Raw genomic sequence first — 24,905 nt, forward strand, 5'->3', positions numbered from 1 at the left:
GAAGTAGTATGGAATATTTTGCCACATATAATGGAATAAATAGACACCAATGCGAAAAGCACCAGAAAAATACCTAAAAGGTGACACTTTTTATACATAACCCACATTGCCTTTAAGAATATCCTCAGTATTCCTAAATTACATTACTTTTCTAAGTCTATGGTAATCCCCATTAAACCACTGGACAGCACCAACAGGGATTCATATAATATCAGCAAATCTGGGCAATATTATTTCTCTAAAGATTTTCCCACATTTCTTGCGCCTGTGAGGACAAAGCTTTATTGATATCGTCACTGGAACAGAATTGGTAGTGGATAAAGACCAGTGTGCGCAAAAACTGCCTTATAATGTCTGCCTTATATTACTCCATAACATTTGCATTATATTAGTTTAAAAGTATTGTAATAGGCCATTTGGAATATCTGGGAAAATAAAATGAAAAATCAGCCATTTCTCACCATGCAAAATAATCAATCACATAAAACCACAACAACATTGGGTTAATTGCCACCACAACAAGTCAACGTTAGAATAGAGGACACATGGTAACATGTAAAGAACTCATAAAACACGCGTGCTGGGTGTTACCAGCTAGGCCTCCTCCTCTGCCTGCCTGTCAGCCTCAGAGGGCTGCACTCCCAGCTGTGCCCGGTAGTAGTTGGTAGTATACTTGGACTCTGCAGTGCTTCTCTTGAAGAAACCACACTGGAAGCAATGATTGGAACAAGGGATGAAATGAAGTGAATGTGAAGTATCATGGGAAGCTTGAATGCTTCTGGGAAATGGAGGAAAAATGTACCATTTTGCATTGGGAACAATTGGACACAGTGTGAATGTGAGGAGTGTGTACCTTTAACAAATTAAAAATCAAGGAGCTGGAAACTTTAAATGATTATAGAGTAAGCAGAATTGTCAGAACTTATTGGTTGTTAAATATACAATCTAGAGGAAAATAACTTGGTCCATCAACATGTTTGACAAAATATGCATTATGGAAATCAATTTGAGAATAGGACATAAAGAAACAAAAATGGCTCTCAAAATAGAATGGATTGAATGCCAACACTAAGGAAATCAAATCATTTTTAGATTAAGCCTTGGCAGGAGAACATAACCTTTAGGAGAGCATAGAAGAACATATTCAGCATTTAGGCTGCAAACAGGTTCTTGCTTTTACTGTCATCCTCATAAGGATTTATAGGTAACTAGTTTCTACAAAGGAATAAGCATGAAACAAAAGTGGAATGTATCAGAACTGTAAGCAAGGTGGATATATCAGTGTATTACCCGAGTGCTTATTATGTAGTAATAAATATTGATAGTTTTATTTACTGAACTGTTTATTTTACAATTTGATTATATTATGCCCTTAAATAGAAGAGCAACTTGGTAACCTTTTAAAAGTTGATTTTCAGATCTAGTAGAGTGATGTTTCGGCTTGAAATAGGTCATTCAGGATTTGAAAATGTATCTCTGAAAGGGTGATCTGTATACTCTTCTGTACTACGAGTCTGGTTGCCCCAGAAATTGTGGAACTGAGTGTCCCTTTCTAATTCAAGTGTGCCATCAATATCAGACACATTTTAAAGAAACTATATAGAAAATACATTAAAGGGACACACATTCCAGACCTCTAAAGCACTTTAGCTTTCTGAAAAGCTTTATATGTGAAGTGTGTCCTATTTTTTCCATTTGGCAAAAAATGCAAATTTCGATAGAAATTGGCACTTTTGTAAATTATAATAGTCACACCCCCTTAGGTTTTCAGACAGAAAACAGGTCCTGTTGATTCCTTGTCTTGTCAGCTTATTTGCACTGAACTCAAGAGTCAGCAATTCCCCAAGGCACCTGCCTTGCAATAACCTTTCATTGAGCTGCATTGGGAAGTCTGTGATTGAACAGCCACAGAAAGTCTGGGTGGGATTTTAACAGGAGGGCTTACAAAATCAGCAGACAAGAGATTTGCAGTTTTTGCAAACTGTTTTCATATATAACTCCAATGATAAAATGTAATTAAATGCATGCAAGTTTGGGGGTATATCTACTAAACAGTGATTATGATTTATTTTGTATTTGGGCAGTGGAGTGTTCCTTTTAAATATGTGCACAAACAATAAAGGGACACTGTAGTCACCAGAACAACTACAGCTTATTGTAGTTGTTCTGGTGTCGATAACCTGTCCCTGCAGGCTTTCTGCTGTAAAGTGTTTACATTACAGCCTAGGAACACTTCTAGTGCCCACTCCTCAGAAGGCCACTAGAGATGCTTCCTAGGTCAGTGCTGCACAATGTCCAGCACTAACATTCAGCGTCTCTACGCTCTGCATGGAGACGTTGAACTTTCCCCAGAGAGATGCATTGATTATCAGAATTGAAGATCTCAGTCAATACAATGCTATTCTATGGGAAAGCACTGTGATTGGCTGAGTTCATGAATTCTGATGATGTAAGCCAAGAAGGGGGATCGGGGGCAGAGTCAGTGCTGGCAGACCTGCGCGACATAGTAAATGAGGTGAGTTTTCTAGTTATTAAAGGGGGGAAAGGTGGGCTTCCATGCTTTTTAACACTATAGGGTCAGGTACACATGATTGTGTTTGTGACCCTCTAATGTTCCTTTAAATTAACGTTTCTAAATAAATAAAACAATACATTTCAATTTGAAGATTGACCAGGAGGTGACTCAGAAAACTGTGATTCTTCCTTAACTTTCAATACCAGTTCTGCAGTTGTCCTTTAATCCCTTGCACAGCAGTACCTTATGGGCACATAACATATTCTGTGAGCTGTAGTTCATGTGATGTTGACTGTTACGTCCACAGTGGCTTTAAAGAAAATTGGACAAAGTATCGTATCCAAATAAAAAATCCCAGAAATTATTTGCTTAATTTTATTAACTTATACAGGCAAAAATAAACAAGGACCTACCTTCCACAAGATACACACGAGGAGTAAGAGAAGCAATATTCCAGCCAGTACTGCAATGAGAATAATCCACCAAGGAATTCCCCCATGTGCAGCCACTCCAAGCTCTGAATACAACGTCACTGGAATCTACAGCAAAAACAAAGGAGGAGGGATTACTTTTTTTTTTTTTTTTTTAAATTCTTTATTTTTTCAGTGCATAAGAGTGGTACATGTAATACTGAGGTGCCCCGAAAGCAGTCCTCAGGTCATTCCTCGCTTAACATGCGGGGTAGAGAAGTAACAGGCACAGTTTTATATTTTAGACAAGCTTGGTTACGTAGATTTACACTGATTATAATAATAAAGGTAACATGCTAGTGATATGAGGATCGCATACAGAATATACGTACACATAGTTATGCAGACGAGTATATAGGAACATAGAGAAGGCTACCAGCAGGTACTATAGTCTGTTCGCTTTTTACTGGATACATGCTTTAAGTATTTGCACAATAGGTACGTTTAAGTAATAGGAGAAGTATGCTGCAGCATAGCGGTCAGAGAGGCTATTAGATATCAAGCAGCAGTCTATGATTCCCTAGTAGTGTGTAATAGTGAAGATTAGGCTAGACGTGCATATAGCATTTGGGATTATGTTTAAGGCGGAAGCTGTATGGCTTTGCGTTCTCTAATTAACAATCATTTGTACTGCACTAAATTGGTCAAACCTAACAGCCCTGCGCTTTGCAAGTATTAAAAATTGCTAGCAGGGGGGTAAACGTAGGGAGGGTAAGCCATGCTAAGGCATGAGAGATCAAAGTACGGCATATGATTAATGCTGCCTAGCGACGATACAGTGCATCTTTTATATAGTGCTTTAGACATAAGCATACATTTAAGCATACATTTTTGCCATAAAGAACAGCAGTGTACCGGTATATAAATTTATAAGCACCAGCACCACCATGTAGGCAGGTCGTTACTGCGTGCGGCAGAGGGCCTTGCTCACTGCTCAGTCCTGGATTCGCTTTTTTAGGCTATGCAAGCCGGGGGTATCATTCAGTCCCATTTCGTATAGTCACTCAGCAGGGCAATGCCCGCAATTGCAGGCAGGTAGGTCGCTTCTGTGTTCGCTTGTGGGGTCCCCTTCTTTATCCCGGGCTGCGGTTGTGAGCGGGTTTGGCGCCCTTTAAGTGGCTTCCGTGGTGCCGCTTTGCGTGTCGTGGAGGAGCGGTGCTTGATCCGCCGCCATGTTAGGGTTATCCCTGCTGGTGGAGGGGAACGTTGCGGAATGCAGTGGGTACCCGTTGATGGAAAGGCAGGACAGCGCATCATCCGTTGCGGTTGCTGCCAGTAATTAGTGAAGTGCTGGTCTAGCCTGAAGAGGATGTGGTCGAGGTCAGCACTGGATCGTGGAGACCATGCGGCGTCCGCCATGTTTGGTAAGGTGCTGCTTTCTCCTATCGCCCGTCGCGCCTCTGTTTGGGCTGAGTAAACCTCATGAGGAGGACCGGGATCACCCCCCCGGTCCAGAGGGGGGGGGGGGTACGGAGCGGGTATCCCCGCCGGTCTGACTCCGAGCGTCCAACGGTACGCGGCAGGGCAGCGTCCGTCCACCCCGCTCGCCTCCGGAGTAGGCCGCGGTAAAGCCAGGTGGGCTTCCCCTCCAGGGGACTGTAGCCTGTGTGGCCAGCCTCACCCTGGGTCCAGGGCTCTCTGCCCGGCGAGGGCCACCGTAGCCGGCAGGTTTTTTGCCAAAAAAAAAAAAGGTAGAAATGTTGCTTCTAAATCAATGGCTGCGGGAGCTGGTCTGAGGGATTACTTTTTAAGAGTCTCACGGTGAAAATTCAAAACTACAACTATGAAGTGGTGCAGTACATGAGTACACTTGCTGCAAAAAAATCAGGGCTATGAGATTATGTGCTATGCAAACGAAATCGTATGTTACCTTTAAAAGTCAACAAAAATAAAGGGCAGGTTACTACTTGATGAGCTATCTGCAGACACACAAAACAAAAATGACACAACAGAAATGGGAAAATATAAACAGCTGTAAAAGGCTGCTGATACTATACCATATCACAGGTAGACAGGGCCGGTGCAGGGATTTTTGCCGCCCACGGCAAAAAATAATAATTTGCCACCCCATTCATTCCACAGTGGTCCTGCAGGTTTAACCCCACAAGATAAAACATTACCTTACCTTAAAGGGCTAAACAAGACTCTAGTAGCTGTCACACTGACAACCACTAGAGACACCACCGCTACAATGCCATGTTTACATATACACACACACAGACTCACACTCATTCACACTCAATGGTCCACACAATCACAATCAGTGACCAACATAAATTCACTGACTCACGCAGAGTGACACACATGCACACACACACTGACTCAAGCAGAAATACACTGACTTATGTAGACTGACATACACACACTGGCCCAAGCATACACAGACACACACACACACACACACACACACACACTAACTGATGCACACACACACTGACCCAGGCAAACACACACACACACACAGACCAAAGCAGACATGCCCACACAGAGACCAAAGCAGACACACACACTGACCGAAGCAGACACACACACACTGATCCAGACACACACACACTGATCCAAACAAACACACACACTGATCCAGACTCAAGCAGACACACAGAGACCCAAGCAGACACACACACACTGATACAGACACACACTGATACAGATATACACATATCCAAGCAGATACACACACTGATCCAGACACACACACACTGACCCAAGCAGACACACTCACACACACACTGATCCAGACAGACAGACACACACACACTGATCCAGACAGACACACACACACACTGATCCAGACACACACACACACACACACACTGACCCAAGCAAACAAACACACACACTGATCCAGACACAAACACACTGATCCAGACAGACACACACTGACTCAAGCTGACACACACTGACTCAAGCAGACACACACACACTGACCCAAGCACACACAGACCCAAGAAGACACACAAACTGACCCAAGCAGATGCACACACACTGATACGCACACACACACTGACCCAAGCAGACATACACACACTGATCCAGACACACACACACACTGATCCAGACAGACACACACACTGACTCAAGCAGACACACACTGACTCATGCAGACACACACACACAGACCCAAGAAGACACACAAACTGACCCAAGCAGACACACACACACACTGATACACACACACACTGACCCAAGCAGACACACACACACATACTAGTCCAAACAGATACACACACACACTGACCCAAGCACACACAAACACACTGACTGAAACAGGCTGACACACACACCATGAAGTCCCCCTCTTACCTTCATTTAATGTTAGCTCTTCGTGGGTCCCAGTCCAGGCTTGGCTGCTTTCATGCACTTTGAGCTCTGCCCCTACGATCCTCCCGCACACTTGACCCCGAGTACAGGAAAAGGGGTGAGAGCGATCGTGCAATGCGCCCGTGCACTGCCTGGAAATAAGGTATGTAGGGGAGGGCGGCTCTCAGTGCTCTTTGCGTGCTGAGGTTGATGGCACCCGGCGCAAGTTTGCCCCTATGTTAGTGCTCTCTAGCGCCCGGTGCCATGACCTCTGGCACGCAATACAGAATGTGTCCCACATAGAGGGGGGTAGCCCAAACCAGTAGCCTGTGCCCACTTTAAGAAGCGCCCTAGGCGGCTGCCTAATCGGACTATAGGACGCGCCGGCGCTGCAGGTAGACCACCTCAGTCAATCCAAATTCCGTAGACCATATCGCCCATGGTGGCATGTCTGCCTTTTAGCCAACACAGTATTATGAGCAGTGTAGCCAACAAAATATGGAGTGGAAGAGGTTGGTTGTCTACTATTGAGATCAATCATAAAGTAGTACAGTAAATGGAAGGTAACCAGATATAGAAGTGAAAGGAGGAATATGGCACCTGGGTAGTAGCATGTCTCAGCACCAGGTGCTCCAGAGTGGACTTCACAGTAATATTCGCTCTGATTATAACCTCCAATGAACTGACAGTAGAATATTCCTGCAGAGGGAAGGATGTGGAAGAATTAGAAGAGGTTCACTAAGACGCTTATACCAACCATTAATTTGTTCACAAGGATCTCACCTCTAATAAAGTGCTGTTCCAAAGCCGCCCTTGGACCTTTAGCACCATCTGCTGTTCTATACTGTATAGAGGGCATTGAAACACAATGCAGTTGGCAGTTCCTCTAGCACAGTCCTGAAGAAGAACCAGCACAAGGAAAGAAGTAACAACTGGCAGAACATTTTATGGTGATGGTAAATAATAACACACATTATACAACCCCCCCCCCCCTCTCAGCCCACTGTGAGATACAGCTGGATTTATATTATACAAATTCATACAGTCAAAATTACACTACTGCTATTTCTTTGTTTACTCAGATGGTCTTATATCATAACTAATCATACGGCCAAAATGCCAAATTTCATGCCAGTTCTAGATCACCAACCTTGATAATAACATTATCAATGATATGACAGGACTGCTTGCCTTTTTCCTTTGTCATTCTAGCCACTGTGACTACACTGGAGAAGTCATATCATATATTTTACACTTTGCATAATTTGTATGTCAGTTTAGTTCCATTTCAATATAATTGTTTAGAATAATTATTTTGTGGTGCTCTTCTTCTTATATGGCTGTGTATGTTCTTGCATGTTTTGGAATATCCATTTGGTTGAATGTATTGCAGGGTTATCCATTGAACTGGGAACTGTCGGGAATAAACCAGTGAATTTCAGATTGCAAAATGAAGTACATAAAGAAATGAAATAGTGACATGTTCAAATTCGGCTATTTTAGCTAAAAGTTAAAAATTCCCTGGTGAATTCCCAGCAAAGCTTTGTGTAGTGAATAACCCTATATTTGTTTCTTATCCAAATCTGCTGAGACGTTCCTGAATTCATGCATTGTTCTGGCAGGAGATAGTGATGTCGCGAACATAAAATTTTCAGTTCGCGAACGGCGAACGCGAACTTCCGCAAACGTTCGTGAACCGGCGAACCGGGCGAACCGCCATAGACTTCAATGGGCAGGCGAATTTTAAAACCCATAGGGACTCTTTCTGGCCACAATAGTGATGGAAAAGTTGTTTCAAGGGGACTAACACCTGGACTGTGGCATGCCGGAAGGGGATCCATGGCAAAACTCCCTTGGAAAATTACACAGTTGATGCAGAGTCTGGTTTTAATCCATAAAGGGCATAAATCACCTAACATTCCTAAAATCACAATGGATATGGATTGACACCTGACATATGACATATTGACACCTTGACATATGGATTGACACCTTGACATATGGATTGACACCTGTCCTCAGGGACCCTGATACACACTGACACAGAGCAGAATAGGGACTGTCCCCCCTACATAGCGTCACTTGGCAGATATGGATTGACACCTATCCTAAGGATCCCTGATACACACTGACACAGAGCAGAATAGGGACTGTTCCCCCTACATAGGGTCACTTGGCAGATATGGATTGACACCTGTCCTCAGAGACCCTGATACACACTGACACAGAGCAGAATAGGGACTGTTCCCCCTACATAGGGTCACTTGGCAGATATGGATTGACACCTGTCCTCAGGGACCCTGATACACACTGACACAGAGCAGAATAGGGACTGTTCCCCCTACATAGGGTCACTTGGCATATATGGATTGACACCTGTCCTCAGAGACCCTGATACACACTGACACAGAGCAGAATAGGGACTGTTCCCCCTACATAGGGTCACTTGGCAGATATGGATTGACACCTGTCCTCAGGGACCCTGATACACACTGACACAGAGCAGAATAGGGACTGTTCCCCCTAGATAGGGTCACTTGGCAGATATGGAATGACACCTGTCCTCAGGGACCCTGATACACACTGACACAGAGCAGAATAGGGACTGTTCCCCCTACATAGGGTCACTTGGCAGATATGGATTGACACCTGTCCTCAGAGACCCTGATACACACTGACACAGAGCAGAATAAGGACTGTTCCCCCTACATAGGATCACTTGGCAGATATGGATTGACACCTGTCCTCAGGGACCCTAATACACACTGACACAGAGCAGAATAGGGACTGTTCCTCCTACATAGGGTCACTTGGCAGATATGGATTGACACCTGTCCTCAGAGACCCTGATACACACTGACACAGAGCAGAATAGGGACTGTTCCCCCTACATAGGATCACTTGGCAGATATGGATTGACACCTGTCCTCAGGGACCCTAATACACACTGACACAGAGCAGAATAAGGACTGTTCCTCCTACATAGGGTCACTTGGCAGATATGGATTGACACCTGTCCTCAGAGACCCTGATACACACTGACACAGAGCAGAATAGGGACTGTTCCCCCTACATAGGGTCACTTGGCATATATGGATTGACACCTGTCCTCAGAGACCCTGATACACACTGACACAGAGCAGAATAGGGACTGTTCCCCCTACATAGGGTCACTTGGCAGATATGGATTGACACCTGTCCTCAGGGACCCTGATACACACTGACACAGAGCAGAATAGGGACTGTTCCCCCTAGATAGGGTCACTTGGCAGATATGGATTGACACCTGTCCTCAGGGACCCTGATACACACTGACACAGAGCAGAATAGGGACTGTTCCCCCTACATAGGGTCACTTGGCAGATATGGATTGACACCTGTCCTCAGAGACCCTGATACACACTGACACAGAGCAGAATAGGGACTGTTCCTCCTACATAGGGTCACCATTTTTAGCCCAAGGCAGCTCATCTCATCAGGCCTTTTTTAGTCGAATGTATCGCCCACTGTCAGTCCCTTCGAGATCCATCCCTCATTCATCTTAATAAAGGTGAGGTAATCTAGACTTTTTTGACCTAGGCGACTTCTCTTCTCAGTGACAATACCTCCTGCTGCACTGAAGGTCCTTTCTGACAGGACACTTGAAGCGGGGCAGGCTAGAAGTTATATGGCAAATTGGGATAGCTCAGGCCACATGTCAAGCCTGCACACCCAGTAGTCAAGGGGTTAATCACTCCTACGAGTGTCGATATCTGCAGTTAAGGCGAGGTAGTCTGCTACCTATCGGTCAAGTCGTTCTCTGAGGGTGGATCCCGAAGGGCTGTGGCGATGTGTAGGACTTAAAAAGCTCTGCATGTCCTCCATCAACAACACGTCTTTAAAGCGTCCTGTCCTTGCCGGCGTGGTCGTGGGAGGAGGAGGATTACTTTCACCTCTTCCCCTGTTAGATTCCCGTTGTGCTGTGACATCACCCTTACACGCTGTGTAAAGCATACTTTTTAATTTATTTTGCAAATGCTGCATCCTTTCCGACTTGTTGTAATTTGGTAACATTTCAGCCACTTTCTGCTTATACCGGGGGTCTAGTAGCGTGGTCACCCAGTACAGGTCACTCTCCTTCAGCCTTTTTATACGAGGGTCCCTCAACAGGCACGACAGCATGAAAGACCCCATTTGCACAAGGTTGGATGCCGAGCTACTCATTTCCCATTCCTCCTCCTCAGTGATCTCAATGAAGGTATGTTCTTCCCTCCAGCCACGTACAACACCACGGGTACCAGATAGGTGACAACGAGCACCCTGGGATGCCTGTTGTGGTTGGTCTTCCTCCTCCTCCTCAAAGCCACATTCCTCCTCTGACTCCTCTTCCTCACAATCCTCTTCCAGCATTGCCGCAGGTCCAGCAAGCGATGCTGATAAGGCTGTTTCTGGTGGTGATGGTGACCACAACTCTTCCTCTTCACGCTCATCTACTGCCTGATCCAGCACTCTTCGCAGGGCACGCTCCAGGAAGAAAACAAATGGTATGATGTCGCTGATGTTGCCTTCGGTGCGACTGACTAGGTTTGTCACCTCCTCAAAAGGACGCATGAGCTTACAGGCATTGCGCATGAGCGTCTAGTAACGTGGCAAAAAAATTCCCAGCTCCCCAGAGGCTGTCCTAGCACCCCGGTCATACAAATATTCATTAACGGCTTTTTCTTGTTGGAGCAGGCGGTCGAACATTAGGAGTGTTGAATTCCAACGTGTCGGGCTGTCGCAAATCAATGCCTCACTGGTATGTTGTTTCGCCACTGGATATCTGCAAAGTGCGCCATGGCCGTGTAGGAACGCCTGAAATGGCCACACACCTTCCTGGCCTGCTTCAGGACGTCCTGTAAGCCTGTGTACTTATGCACAAAGCGTTGTACGATCAGATTACACACATGTGCCATGCACGGCACATGTGTCAACTTGCCCAACTTCAATGCCACCAACAAATTTGTTCCGTTGTCATAAACCACTTTGCCGATATCCAGTTGCTGCGGAGTCAGCCACTTTTCCACCTGTGCGTTCAGGGCAGACAGGAGTGCTTGTCCGGTGTGACTCTCTGCTTTCAAGCAAGTCAAACCCAAGACGGCGTGACACTGCCGTATCCGGGATGTGGAATAGTACCTGGGGAGCTGCCGTTGATGTGGAGCAAGACGCAGCAGCAGAAGAGGACTCAGCCGAGGAGGTTATGGAAGAGGATGGAGTAGGAGGAGTAGAGGAGGTGGCAGCAGGCCTGCCTGCAAGTCGTGGCGGTGTCACCAACTCCTCTGCAGAGCCACGCATTCCATGCTTGGCAGCCGTCAGCAGGTTTACCCAATGCGCAGTGTAGGTGATATACCTGCCCTGGCATGCTTTGCAGACCAGGTATCAGTGGTCAGATGGACCCTTGCCCCAACAATGTGTGCCAGACATGCCTTTACTTCCTTTTGCACAATCGAGTACAGGTTGGGGATTGCCTTTTGCGAAAATAAATTTTGTCCGGGTACCTTCCACTGCGGTGTCCCAATAGCTACAAATTTTTTGAACGCCTCAGACTCCACCAGCTTGTATGGTAAAAGCTGGCGGGCTAATAGTTCAGACAAGCCAGCTGTCAGACGCTGGGCAAGGGGGTGACTTTCTGACATTGGCTTCTTACGCTCAAACATGTCCTTGACAGACACCTGACTGTGGGCAGATGAGCGGGAACTGCTCAAGGCGAGAGACGGAGTGGCGGATGGTTGAGAGGGGGCAAGGAGGACAGCAGTGGTTGACGTGGCTGAAGATGCTGGACCAGGAGGAGGATGGCGGCTTTGAGTTTGTGTGCTGCTTGTACTCATGTGTTGATCCCATAGGCGTTTGTGATGTGCGATCATGTGCCTACGCAAAGCAATTGTACCTAGGTGGGTGTTGGACTTCTCACGACTCAGTTTCTTTTGGCACAGGTTGCAAATGGCATCGCTGTTGCCAGAGGCAGACACACAAAAAAAATGCCACACTGCTGAGCTCTGCAATGACGGCATTCTGGTGGTGGACACAGCATGCGTTGATTGGCGTGCTGTCGGGCTGACCCCGGGTGCCGATGCATGCTGTCTGACTGTGCCACTAGCTCCTTGCGACGACCTCCCCCTGCTTCCAACTCGTCTCCTCCTCCTCTCTGTCTCCCCATCTGAACTTTCGCCCTGTTCTTCTTCTTGCCGAGCGGGCACCCACGTGACATCCATGGACACATCGTCATCATCAACCGCTTCACTTGTATCTGACAACTCAGCAAAGGAAGCAGCAGTGGGTACAACATCATCATCATCACACCATACGTCCATGTGTGTAATGCTGCCTGACTGAGACATATCCCTGTTATCTACATCCTCTGGCAATAATGGTTGCGCATCACTCATTTCTTCAAACGGATGTGTAAATAACTCCTCTGACAGATAAAGTGAAGCGGCTGTGGTGCTAGTGTTGGTGGTGGCGGCAGGCGGGTGAGTGGTATCTTGAGAGGTGTCCGAAGCTAAGCTGGAGGAGGATGGTGCGTCAAGGTTCCGAGCGGAAGCTGTAGAAGATTGGGTGTCCTGTGTTAGCTAGTCAACTATGTCCTCAGAACTTTTCAAGTTCAGGGTACGTGGCCTCTGAAAATTAGGCATTGTTCTAGGGCAAAAGGGAATCACAGCACCACGACCACGACGGCCCCTGCGGGCCTGCCTCTGCCTGTCATTTTTGGGGGATTAGTGGTACTATGCGTGGAAGCTACTGTTAGACCAGATATGAGTGGCACTGTGCAGTGGCAGAGGTTGGCAGAGTACACGCTCTAGGCCTGACACCCGCTTGAAGACATCTAACTGCTATTCAATCTATAACAGTGAAAAAAGTTTTTGGGTTTTAAATGCACGCTATTGTGACACCAGATATGAGTGGCAATGTGCACTGGCAGAGGTTGGCAGAGTACACGCTGTAGGCCTGACACCCGCTTGCAGACAACTAACTGATATTCAATCTATAACAGTGAAAAAAGTTTTTTGGTTTTTAAATGCAATCTATTGCGCCAACAGATATGAGTGGCAATGTGCACTGGCAGAGGTTGGCAGAGTACACGCTCTAGGCCTGACACACCCGCTTGAAGACAAGTAACTGCTATTCAATCTATAACAGTGAAAAAAGTTTTTTGGTTTTAAATGCACGCTATTGTGACACCAGATATGAGTGGCAATGTGCACTGGCAGAGGTTGGCAGAGTACACGCTGTAGGCCTGACACCCGCTTGAAGACAACTAACTGCTATTCAATCTATAACAGTGAAAAAAGTTTTTTGGTTTTAAATGCACGCTATTGTGACACCAGATATGAGTGGCAATGTCCACTGGCAGAGGTTGGCAGAGTACACGCTGTAGGCCTGACACCCGCTTGAAGACAACTAACTGCTATTCAATCTATAACAGTGAAAAAAGTTTTTTTGCTTTAAATGCACGCTATTGCGACACCAGATATGAGTGGCAATGTGCACTGGCAGAGGTTGGCAGAGTACACGCTGTAGGCCTGACACCCGCTTGAAGACAACTAACTGCTATTCAATCAATAACAGTGAAAAAAGTTTTTGGTTTTAAATGCACGCTATTGTGACACCAGATATGAGTGGCAATGTGCACTGGCAGAGGTTGGCAGAGTGCACGCTCTAGGCCTGACCCCCGCTTGAAGACAACTAGCTGCTATTCAATCTATAACAGTGAAAAAAGTTTTTGGGTTTTAAATGCACGCTATTGTGACACCAGATATGAGTGGCAATGTGCACTGGCAGAGGTTGGCAGAGTACACGCTGTAGGCCTGATACCCGCTTGAAGACAACTAACTGCTATTCAATCTATAACAGTGGAAAAAGTTTTTGGGTTTTAAATGCACGCTATTGTGACACCAGATATGAGTGGCAATGTGCACTTGCAGAGGTTGGCAGAGTACACGCTGTTGGCCTGACACACAGACGCTTGCAGACAACTAACTGCTATTCATCTATTACAGTGAAAAAAACGTTTTGGGGTTTTTAAATGCACGCTATTGTGACACCAGATATGAGTGGCACTGTGCACTGGCAGAGGTTGGCAGAGTACACACTGTTGGCCTGACACACAGACGCTTGCAGACAACTAACTGCTATTCAATCTATAACAGTGAAAAAACATTTTTTGTTTTTATATGAACGCTATTGTGACACCAGATATGAGTGGTGGCACTGGGCAAGTGGGCACAGTATACGCAGCTCCTGAGGAAGTCCCGAAAGACGCGGGACGAAACGCGTTGAGCCTGTACCTTTTTACTTCAAAGCAGTCCAGAGACCGTTCATTCTACCACTAGAAAGCCGCAAGTATACCTAGCCCTTAGAGTCGCGACCTAGGGCTATTTGGAAACGTTCCATCATCCTTTTTCTTGTGTGCCAGCAGTTGGTGTTTAACAAATTGGTCTTGGAATTGCACTGCTCGATTTTTATGATTTTTTACATTTATTGTATAATAAATTTGTATTTTTTACACTTTCAATTTTGCTTTTACTTTAGTGATTAGCGCCCTCATTAGGGAAGACTGACACTCTCCCCTTCTCTACTTCCTACGCTGTGAGCCTGACACACACGCTGCCAGGCAGGCAACTGCAATTAGATTACACAGGAAAAAAAAAAAAGCAGACTGATGTTCTAGCCCTAAAAAGGGCTTTTTGGGGTGCTGTCCTTACAGCAGAGATCAGATGAGTCCTTCGGGACTGTAGTGGACACTGAAGACACTAGCCTAGCTATACATTTCCCTATCAAATGAGCAGCAGCTACACTTTCCCTCCTCTATCTAATAATGCAGCTTCAGAATGAATCGAAAATGGATGCTGTACAGGAGGTGGGAGGGTCTGGAAGGCAGGGTCTCCTGCTGATTGGCTGGAATGTGTCTGCTGACTGTGAGGCACAGGGTCAAAGTTTACTCAATGATGACGAATAGGGGGCAGATCGAATTGCGCATGTGTTCGCCCGCCGTGGCGAACGCGAACACGCTATGTTCGCCGGGAACTATTCGCCAGCGAACAGTTCGGTACATCACTAGCAGGAGAACGAAAGAGACCAAAAAATACATGAACTAAGAGTAGAGGAATTTTTTTTAACCCCTTAAGGACCAAACTTCTGGAATAAAAGGGAATCATGACACGTCACACATGTCATGTGTCCTTAAGGGGTTAAAGGCTGGGCGTGGGTTTGATCTTGAAGCCATCCTGGAAATTACTAACTAATTCATGACTTTTACATGTACATTTGTTATTGGGTATGCCAAGATGCAGATAACCTAAAAATAACCACACATGTACATCTAAACATACCTAGAACTTTGACATATTGTATGTAACAGGTCAAGAATGAAAAGGTCCCTGAGAACCTCCACCCACTACATGTAACAAGTTGCTTCAACCAACTTTCTTATAACTGCTTTTATGATTGGGACATAAATTATTGAACAGTTGGCACACTAATTTTCTGCATTATTAATAATGAAGTTATGGTTCAATACCTACCAGAACTATGTCTTTCTTCTTTGCAGGATAAGAGAGGGGCCACCGGATTGCAGAACTGGGAGTGTGATAGCTCTCCACACTCTTAAAAGATGTTTCAACTCTCGTCTGACAAAGGTAGAGAAGGGAAAGTTGAGAAAACTTAGGTTAGGTTCATGCCTGTTTCTCATTAGTGAAAAGCATAAATCTGTTGTGGCTGTGGTATTCTTCCTATAATAAAGTGACAGAAAGCTGAACAGTGATTATTAGATGAGTTGGTGGAGGACCTAGGTACTTACGTTGTATCGCTGAGAAGAGGACTCATCCTTCATAGAGGTAAAGGAAAAGAAGGTGATACAGGGATTGATCCAAAACTGGTGTGATTGGTGTGTAGTCAACATTAAATAGACCTCACGGGTCCTCCTGCATCAGATTCAGGACTGATTTTATGTTACTCACACCTACCAAATTGAGTGGGTTGACAGCATTTCGCGGACTGCACTCCATCTTCTGCCCAGACTCATTCTTTCCATGCAGATGGATCTTCATTGGATAAAGTAGCCACTTCCCATTTATTAGTTCATGTGGCCACATGAGATTCAGGAAGGCAGAACCCAGGGTGCGCAAGGACTTCTGACCACTGTTAGACACCTGAAGAATACATATGTCAACAGAAATCTTAGACACCTTGTGCAACTCCAGAAAAAGACTACCATACCATACTAATACCATACTGACACCAAGCAGTACTTTACTGTTTTGTTTTTTTCCCCTGGAAAATATCAGGATGTTGTTTGATGAGAGGTGTTATTTAAGAAAAAAAGGTATTTTAAATTACAAAAAAATAAACAACAGACCCACACAGACACAAAAAAATAAATAAAGAGCAAAATAGGAAGTTACTTACAGACACTTCGATGTTCAGTGGGCTGCCCACATCCTCTTCAGTAACCATGGCTGATTCCCCTTTTATTTCTCCACTGTAAAACAACCTTGGGGGTGACGCTTCCCTAAAAAAGAAATACACTCACAACCAAGGACAATGGATGAACACATTCCTAACACTAACACTAGATGGCAGTAGCCAACTATCAGTTTACATTTTTTTTTCACAATGATAGCAATTCTTCTACTTGGGGAAGATGAGATTCTGTCACACAGGACATTTAATAACCTAATAACCACTTAGAAAACTTCTACCTATGTATATTTTAATAGTACAGTTTCAACGCTCATACACTTGGAGTGTATAAGTGTATAATACACTATATTCACAAATCTACATTGTATTAAAGAAACCACTGCTTAGTAGATATACAGTAATGAAAACAATGATGCATTTCATTATCACTGAATTTATAAAAACAGATTGAAAACACTACAGGTAACTTGTCTACAGCCTTTGCAAGCCCTCCCCTTCTAACCACGCCCAGATTTTCTGTGGCTGTCGAATTAGAGACTAGCCAATGAAGCTGAATGAGAAGTCTTTGCAAAGCAGGTATTCTGGGTAATTGGCTGCCTCTTGAGTTTAGCTCCACTGACCTAACCAAACCAGAAAGTAACATGAACGTTTGGTTGTCTGCTTGAAAACCAGTTGGGGTGTAATAAGATTAATTTATAAAAGTGCCTATTTCTACAGAAATCTGCACTTGTAAAATACATTTTGTAAATGAAAAAATGAGGGCACACATAGAGCATTTCAGCGAGCTAAAGTGCTTTAGGGGTCCTGTATCCTCTTTTTATAGTGCTATTAATATGATAATAATTATAATTATACGGTGATAAACATATATGCTCATTAACCCCTTAAGGATACATGACACATGTGTGACATGTCATGATTCCCTTTTATTCCAGAAGTTTGGTCCTGAAGGGGTTAAAAAACTAGAGCTTTAGAGCTTTGTTTCAGAATTCATGATCTAAAAATGTGTAGAGTGCAGCAGGAAAATATATAGTTGTATTTTACCATCAGGTAAAGCTATGAATTGAGATTAATGATTTAACATATCAAAGCTACTAAAAATAGTTTGTATAGACCAAAATTTTGGGATTCAGCTATGAATCTAAAATACGGATAAACAAATAGTACATAGTGAAGTACGTCAAAATATAAATGAACTTTGCTCTGTAGATGTACACTCACAAGATGATGTGACGTTTTGTGCTTTTGTAATTGTAAAAATAGTTTGTGTATAAACATTAACCATTCCCATAATGCCAAATACTTACCCAGAAAAAGAAAGGAGAAGTTCGATGATCACGTTGGCTCTTGCACGCACAACAGGCAAATTAACCTGCTCACTTATTCTACAAAATCAAAGCAAGACACAGAGAATCTCAGTGAAATGAAAGCACATATTCGCTGCATACATTTAGTTGTATATTAGTAGGTACACCTACTAGTATAAGCATGTGCAGCACACTTCATTTGGGTGTGTACACGTGATTTTTAAGCTAAAAAAAAAAATACAAGGTACATTTTATTTAGTTATGTTAAAGAAAACATTACCTGCCTATATCTTGCCCAATGCTTAATATCAGTTTGATGCTTAAAGTCATATTAAACAAACGCCTTTCTGTATAGTTCAGCTAAATTCTGTTTTACGTGCACAAATGATGTTACAAAACCCAAGAACTGTAAGGACGAGATAAGAAAACCCTGAGTTGGAGAACTTGCAGAGAATTCTATTGGACAAACTGCATCACTGGGATATCTGCAAAACGTATAAGCTTTTTATCTGATTATGTGCGCGCCAGCTAAATAACATTGAAAGTGCTAAAACCTCTGTCACTTTGTTTTGTAATTTTGCTTATCTGTTCAATAATAATATTTTAATTTGGACCAATAGTTTCACGTGATTTTATTTTATTTTATCCTCAACAGTTACAAAAAACTTTTTTTAATTTTTCAATCTAAAATTGAATCAGTTTTGTTTAAATTATTACAGTTGTAATCAAAATTGCTCAACCGCCATTGAAAATCAGGTTTATTGTCAAAATTTACAGACTTTCAGCTGTTTGCAATGAACAAATCAAACAAAAGCAATTGAAATAGCTCAACACAACGAATGATTCAAGTGGTTTCCCCAAATTCAACTGAAAATGCAAATCATAATGACTTCTCCAGTCTCAAAATGATTAAACCCCTTCATGGCAAGCATATTTAGTACTTAGTAGAGCACCCTTTTGCTGTTATGACCTGCTGCAAATGAGATGCACAGCCAGACACCAGCGCTTCCTCACATGATGTCCATGATGTTTTCTCCTAGGATTTTCTGATACTTCAATTAATCAATTTTGCCTTCCACACGCTGCAGGTTTCCAGTGCCAGAGGATACAAAGCAGGCAAAGAGCATCACCGAGCCAACACCATGCTTAACTGGAGGCAGAGTTTTCTTTTCAGTGTATGCTTCATTCTTCTTCCTCCAGACATACTGCTGATCCATTGGGCCAAAAAGTTCAAGTTTTATTTCATCACTCCACAGGACAGAATCCGAAAACCTCTGTAGTTTATTTATATGATTTAGTCTTTTTTTGTGCTTTTGGGTCAGTAGTGGTGTACGTCTTATAGTTCTGGCATGGAAACCTTCTGCGTTTAGTACGCACCTTACTGTGTTCACTGAAGCCTGTTGCCACCAAGTCTTGCTGCAGATCTTTTCCAGTCACTCAAGGGTTTTTCACAACCTTCTTTCTCAGAAATCTGGTTGCAGCCATTGATATCTTCCTTTTTCTGCCCTCTCCAGGTAGTATTACCACAGTTTTTTCAAATTTGAACTTGCAAACCATGCTTTCATCGGTGTCTCTAGGATCATTTAGTGCCTTTGTTATCTTATTGTAACCTGTTCCTTGTTTGTAAAGAGCTATGATCTCTACTCTTAACTTTGTGGGCTACTCTTTTGACTTTTCTAACATGCAGTCAAATATGACACTCAACAAACCCCTAGCCAGTTCAGGTATTTCAAGTGTTCCAGCTCAAAACACTTGGTGAAACTAATGAAGCCCATGATTAGTTGTATCAGGTCTGCTTGAAACAAAACCTGTTTTGCATATTTGTGCTATTGTGAAGGATTCTATTCAGGGGTTGAATAATTTTGAGACTGGAGAAGTCATTATAAGTTGCATTTTTAGTTGCATTTGCTGAAACTACTTAAAGCATTCGCTATGTTGAGCTATTTTTAAATTGCTTTTGTTTGATTTGTTCAATACTGAAAGTCTGTAACTTTTGACAACAGACCTGTTTTTAATGGGGGGTTGAATAATTTTGATTACAACTGTACATGTTAATTAAACAATGTGGCACAAAGTGCTAACTGATAATCATAATTAAACATATTGTAAACCTTTAGGTTCTCTTTTGTTAACCAGATAATGAGCAACTACAATTGATAAAGTTCAGGTAGAAATATAAATTGAGGACAGGAATAACTGACACACCATGGCACTCATAACTAGGCTAATTTTTAGCCATTTGAGACTTTGCCTCCAGAACATCTTTCATTCTTAGAAGTAGCTATTACATTGACAAGCTGCTGGAAACATTCCTTAAACTACTCATACTCAGCTTGTGGAACCAGCTTACACTAAAATGAGAAAAACGTTACCCTATCTCAATCCACCATGTACACTATATCCTCCTTGTAATTAATAATGACAGTGCCGCTTACCTCCCACTAAAAATGCCAACCACACAAGAAAATATTGCAGTATAACATCAAAAGCATTACCATCTGTGATCTTTGCTGACCCAAATAATTTTGCTGCTGGCCCTAATGGTAGCCTAGCAACCACTGCCCTGCAATAACTAGTATTCATACATACCAACCCAAAACAGCATGTTATTACAGCTCTAAAAGTCAGTTTCCCAAAAGAAAAAAAATGTTGGTAACCCATTCTAAAAAAGGTAATTAGCTGTGCATTTCGGAGTGACAAACCAATATGTGTCTCAACTCTGATTCCAAATCCTACAGAGAGTGCCTCCTTCCACGAGAGGGGCAACAGGGAGTAGATTTTAATATTAAAGAAGGTCAAATGATTGTACTTGCTGGACACAATGTCACCACAAGGTCTCAATGCAATGCCATGCAATGCACTGGTTCTTTAAGCTGCTACCCACACTATACAGGACCAGTGTATACATTTTGTTGTCAGCAAAAAGGAATTTTGATTTATAATCCGTACTAAGTCTGCTGCATGTGGAGAACTTCTGTCCAGTAATCTGGTAGCTATATTCCTGTATTGTACCTCAAGAATTAATACTGAGTCAGTTTCCTTGTCTGTGTGACCAATATTTCATTTTTTTTTCTCTGTTACTTATTGATATGATTTTTCTGCTGTAAAAGTCTGTTGTTTTGGGTTGCAAGACTTCTATATATTTCTGTGAAACTCAATGATCACAGACGCAAATGATGGATATTGCACTCCAGCATACTGTGATGTTATAATGCTGTATATTACTTGTATGGGTGGTGTTTTTCGCAAGAATCCACTGTCATTAAATATATTGGTTAGTGTTTGGTGCACATTAAGGGGATGATATATTTAGAACGTGTCACAGACCCGAAACATCTGTTTAACACATTTCTGTAGCACTATGAAGCATAAGCAGTCCAGTTGCGGTTTTTTTCTGAGTATTAAAGGGACACTATAGTCACCCAGACCACTTCAGCTCAATGAAGTGGTCTGGGTGCCAGGTCCCTCAGGTTTTAACCCTGCAGATGCAAACATAGCAGTTTAAGAGAAACTGCTATGTTTACATTGCAGGGTTAAGCCAGCCTCTAGTGGCTGTCTTCCGGACAGCCACTAGAGGAGCATCTGCAACGCTTGAAGGCATATTATGCCTCCATCACGCAGAGCGTCCATAGGAAAGCACTGAGAAATGCTTTCCTATGGACACTTTGAATGCGCGAGCGGCACTTGCCCGGCATGCGCATTCGGCTCCGCTGACGTCGGCAGAGGGAGCTGACGTCGGCGGGGGAGGAGATGTCACCAGCCTGAGGGAGCCCGGCGCTGGAATAAGGTAAGCTGCTGAATGGGGTTTTAACCCCTTCAGCCCAGCGGGAGGGGGACCCTGAGGGTGGGGGCACTATAGTGTCAGGAAAACCGCTGTTTTCCCGACACTATAGTTTTCCTGGCACTATAGTGATCCTTTAACATGGTTAACAATTTTGGTTTTAACCTAAATACCGGCTCCGGGTATTCACAAGGTTTTTACCTTGTATACACCACAAACCTGAGTCATTGACACAAGGCCGGGATCTCTTGATCCTTTATTGGGGGAGGCAAAGAATCCTATTATTTGTTACCTTCTCGAACCGGGCACACAGAATGGAAGGAAGCTGTAAAAGCCGTATGTAGCTATGTAGTTCCTGTCTGTATGTACACCCTTCAACCAGAGATGCTCCACACATTTATACCAGGAAGACACCATGTCAGGTCTTTAATGGCTAATATAGGGCAGGGGACACCCAGTCTCCAATATTAGGTTCCTAGGAATTTCTCCCCATGATTGTATTTGTGCTGTATGTGGATGAGAGGATCCTGGCTTCTGATAGAATAGGATATCAACAGTCATTTTTATTTTATTTTTGATGTCTTCTTCAGAGTGTCACATTTTTGATAGTTTCTAATAATAACTAGGAAGTTTCCCTAAGTCTTTGTGGTGACAATGCCTAGCTAAAATTATCACTAGTGTAAGTAACACACAGGAAACGTGTCTCTTAATTCTCTTCCAGGGTATCCTTGTCCATTGGCATAATGGGGTGTTTCAGGAAATCCAAGAACTGTGCTATTTGTAATAATCATCCCTCTTCTAAATAAAAGAATATCAATCACACTTAACGAAACAAACTATCCATTGTCAGCAGACAGTTTCACTCCAAATTATACTGTGGATGATCTAAAGTCTTACGTGGCCAGTTCAAGTTTCACCTCCAAATCTGTAGTCTCTATATTGATCCCTGGAGTGTTCATGATCAGATAAAAGCTTATCTGTCAGAAAAAAAAGGGACAAACAAAAAGGCATCATGAAATCATAGGCAAACTCATTACAGATGTTATCATAGCTTTTACCGAAAAAAATTTGTCTTCTCTGCTAAACCATCAACCAACTTTTGTTTGCAGAATTGTATTTTATTCTAATATTATATTGTAGCAGTTGAAGGCAATGTAGTAGTTTTTAATGCACAGTTTACTCAAAAAAGAAATACATACTGTAGTGGTTATGGTGCCAGGTGCTTCCTGCATGGAGCTCCCATTAGCTTTACGAGCTAAACTCTGCCATGAACGGCCAGGCCATTGGCTGAGAGCTCCAGCTGATCACTCTCATTCAATGAGCACCTCCTGGCTTCGCTTGATGAAGAGCTCTAACGGCTCTCATAGAGTAGGTGTCTGGAACTCTGCAGACCACACTTATACTGAAAGGGAGGGGGTGCAGGGCAATCCTGGTACCACAACCACTACAGTGCATTGGAGTGTTCCTTTAAAGTAAGTTACAATACTTAAAGTGAAACGTTCTCAAGTCTGCACATTACACAGTATGTCAAATGTAGGCTTTTGCAAATCTTGTGGACTACAAAAAAAAAGTGTATTAATTATTAACTGCGTATTGGCTATTGGATCAATAAACACCTCTATCTTTGCTTACTGTCAATCAAACCTTTTTAAGAATGCTTCGTAAGGCAGATGTTTACCACTGAAGCCAAGTTTATTCAGTCATTGTAAACCATGCACCCATCACTTTTTCTTTCCCCTTTCAACACTTTACTGAAAACCCCCAAAAATATTGGTCACTTAGGATAAAAGCTGCATATGATAGTGGAATGTTTTGTCAGGTGGCAGAATTTGAGGAGGGGAGACAGAGAGTAATTTGAATACTATGGAGTACTACTAAACAGCGATGTTACCACAGCATTTCTCTTCATTGGGTTCCCAAGTTCACAGGTAGCTTGTGAGGCATTTGTGTTAGAGCTGCAAATCACTGTCTTGTCCTGGGGATAGGAGAAGCACATAAAGAGGATTAGACAAGGGTATCTAACATTTTTTTTATCAAAACCTGCCAAATTGGGGAAATTCTCAAATTCAGGTATTTGTCCAGCTCAGAAATGTTTTCAAGTCCCCTCTATTTCGTTTGACATAATCCAGAAAAATATATCTGGGAATAATCATTCTGCTTTTGAAACAAACTACAAGTGAGGTAATCTGAGTACTATCGTTGTAAAGTAAAGCACAGACATGCATATGCTGCCACATACACACATAAATACACTACTAGTGCAAGACATTGGTAGATGTCAAAAAGTCAAAGGGCTTCAGCCCAAGGATAAATTATATGGTTCCTTCCAATTACAGCCCCTCCTTAAATCCTGCCTTATACCATATGCCTTGTCCAACCTAATATAATCTATAAATAACATTATGGCTCCAAATCTTTGAATGAGTTTAGATTGTTATATAAACCTATATTTATAAGTGATTTATCTGCTGTATTAACCCCTACCGTGCTATATTAATCCCCAAACCATGCTGTATTAACCTTGTTCCTGCAGCCTGAACTCCAAAACTTGCCACATTAAACATGAAAGCCCTGCAGCCACTGCTATACCCACACAATATACTGTATTAACCAGGGGTCAAGTCCTGGAGAAAAAAGTGTGGGAACTCACCCATGATTCCCATCTCCCCCCCCCCCTAAAAAAAAAAAAAATTACACTCCTATGCATATAGTGCAGTTCAGAGTGTGTATAATGAATGTACTGTGTTTGTAGTGAGTGCAGTCTGCATAATAAATGTAGTGTTTTTGTAGTGAGTGCAGAATGTGTATAATGAATTTAGTGTTTGTAGTGACTGCAGAGTGTGTATAGTGAATTTAGTGTTTGTAGTGACTGCAGAGTGTGTATAGTGAATGTAGTGTGTTTGTAGTGAGTGCAGAGTGTGTATAATGAATGTAGTGTGTTTGTAGTGAGTGCAGAGTGTGTATAATGAATGTAGTGTGTTTGTAGTGAGTGCAGAGTGTTTATAATGAATGCAGTGTGTCTGTAGTGAGTGCAGAGTGTGTATAATGAATGCAGTGTGTTTGTAGTGAGTGCAAAGTGTGTATAATAAATGTAG

At 43.0% G+C, this 24,905-nt stretch overlaps 1 protein-coding gene across 4 annotated transcripts in view; it reads right to left on the minus strand.

Annotated features, from left to right (window-relative positions):
- Positions 1-24,905, minus strand: part of ITGA7 (integrin subunit alpha 7) — a 165,492-nt gene that overhangs the window by 4,459 nt on the left and 136,128 nt on the right. For 3 of the 4 annotated variants that reach the window (XM_063426236.1, XM_063426210.1, XM_063426219.1), the window contains 9 exons: positions 23,702-23,785; positions 22,708-22,787; positions 18,030-18,107; positions 16,708-16,810; positions 16,266-16,451; positions 15,825-15,929; positions 7,069-7,182; positions 6,886-6,984; positions 2,929-3,054 (listed from right to left, as the gene is read on the minus strand). In XM_063426236.1, coding sequence (XP_063282306.1) covers positions 2,929-3,054; positions 6,886-6,984; positions 7,069-7,182; positions 15,825-15,929; positions 16,266-16,451; positions 16,708-16,810; positions 18,030-18,107; positions 22,708-22,787; positions 23,702-23,785 — 975 coding nt within the window. Of the gene's footprint in view, positions 1-591; positions 709-2,928; positions 3,055-6,885; positions 6,985-7,068; positions 7,183-15,824; positions 15,930-16,265; positions 16,452-16,707; positions 16,811-18,029; positions 18,108-22,707; positions 22,788-23,701; positions 23,786-24,905 lie in introns of all 4 variants that reach the window. The other variant, XM_063426227.1, reaches the window with a different exon arrangement.

Source organism: Pelobates fuscus, chromosome 1, assembly GCF_036172605.1.
Source record: "Pelobates fuscus isolate aPelFus1 chromosome 1, aPelFus1.pri, whole genome shotgun sequence".
In the NCBI taxonomy this organism is placed as follows: Eukaryota; Metazoa; Chordata; class Amphibia; order Anura; family Pelobatidae; genus Pelobates; species Pelobates fuscus.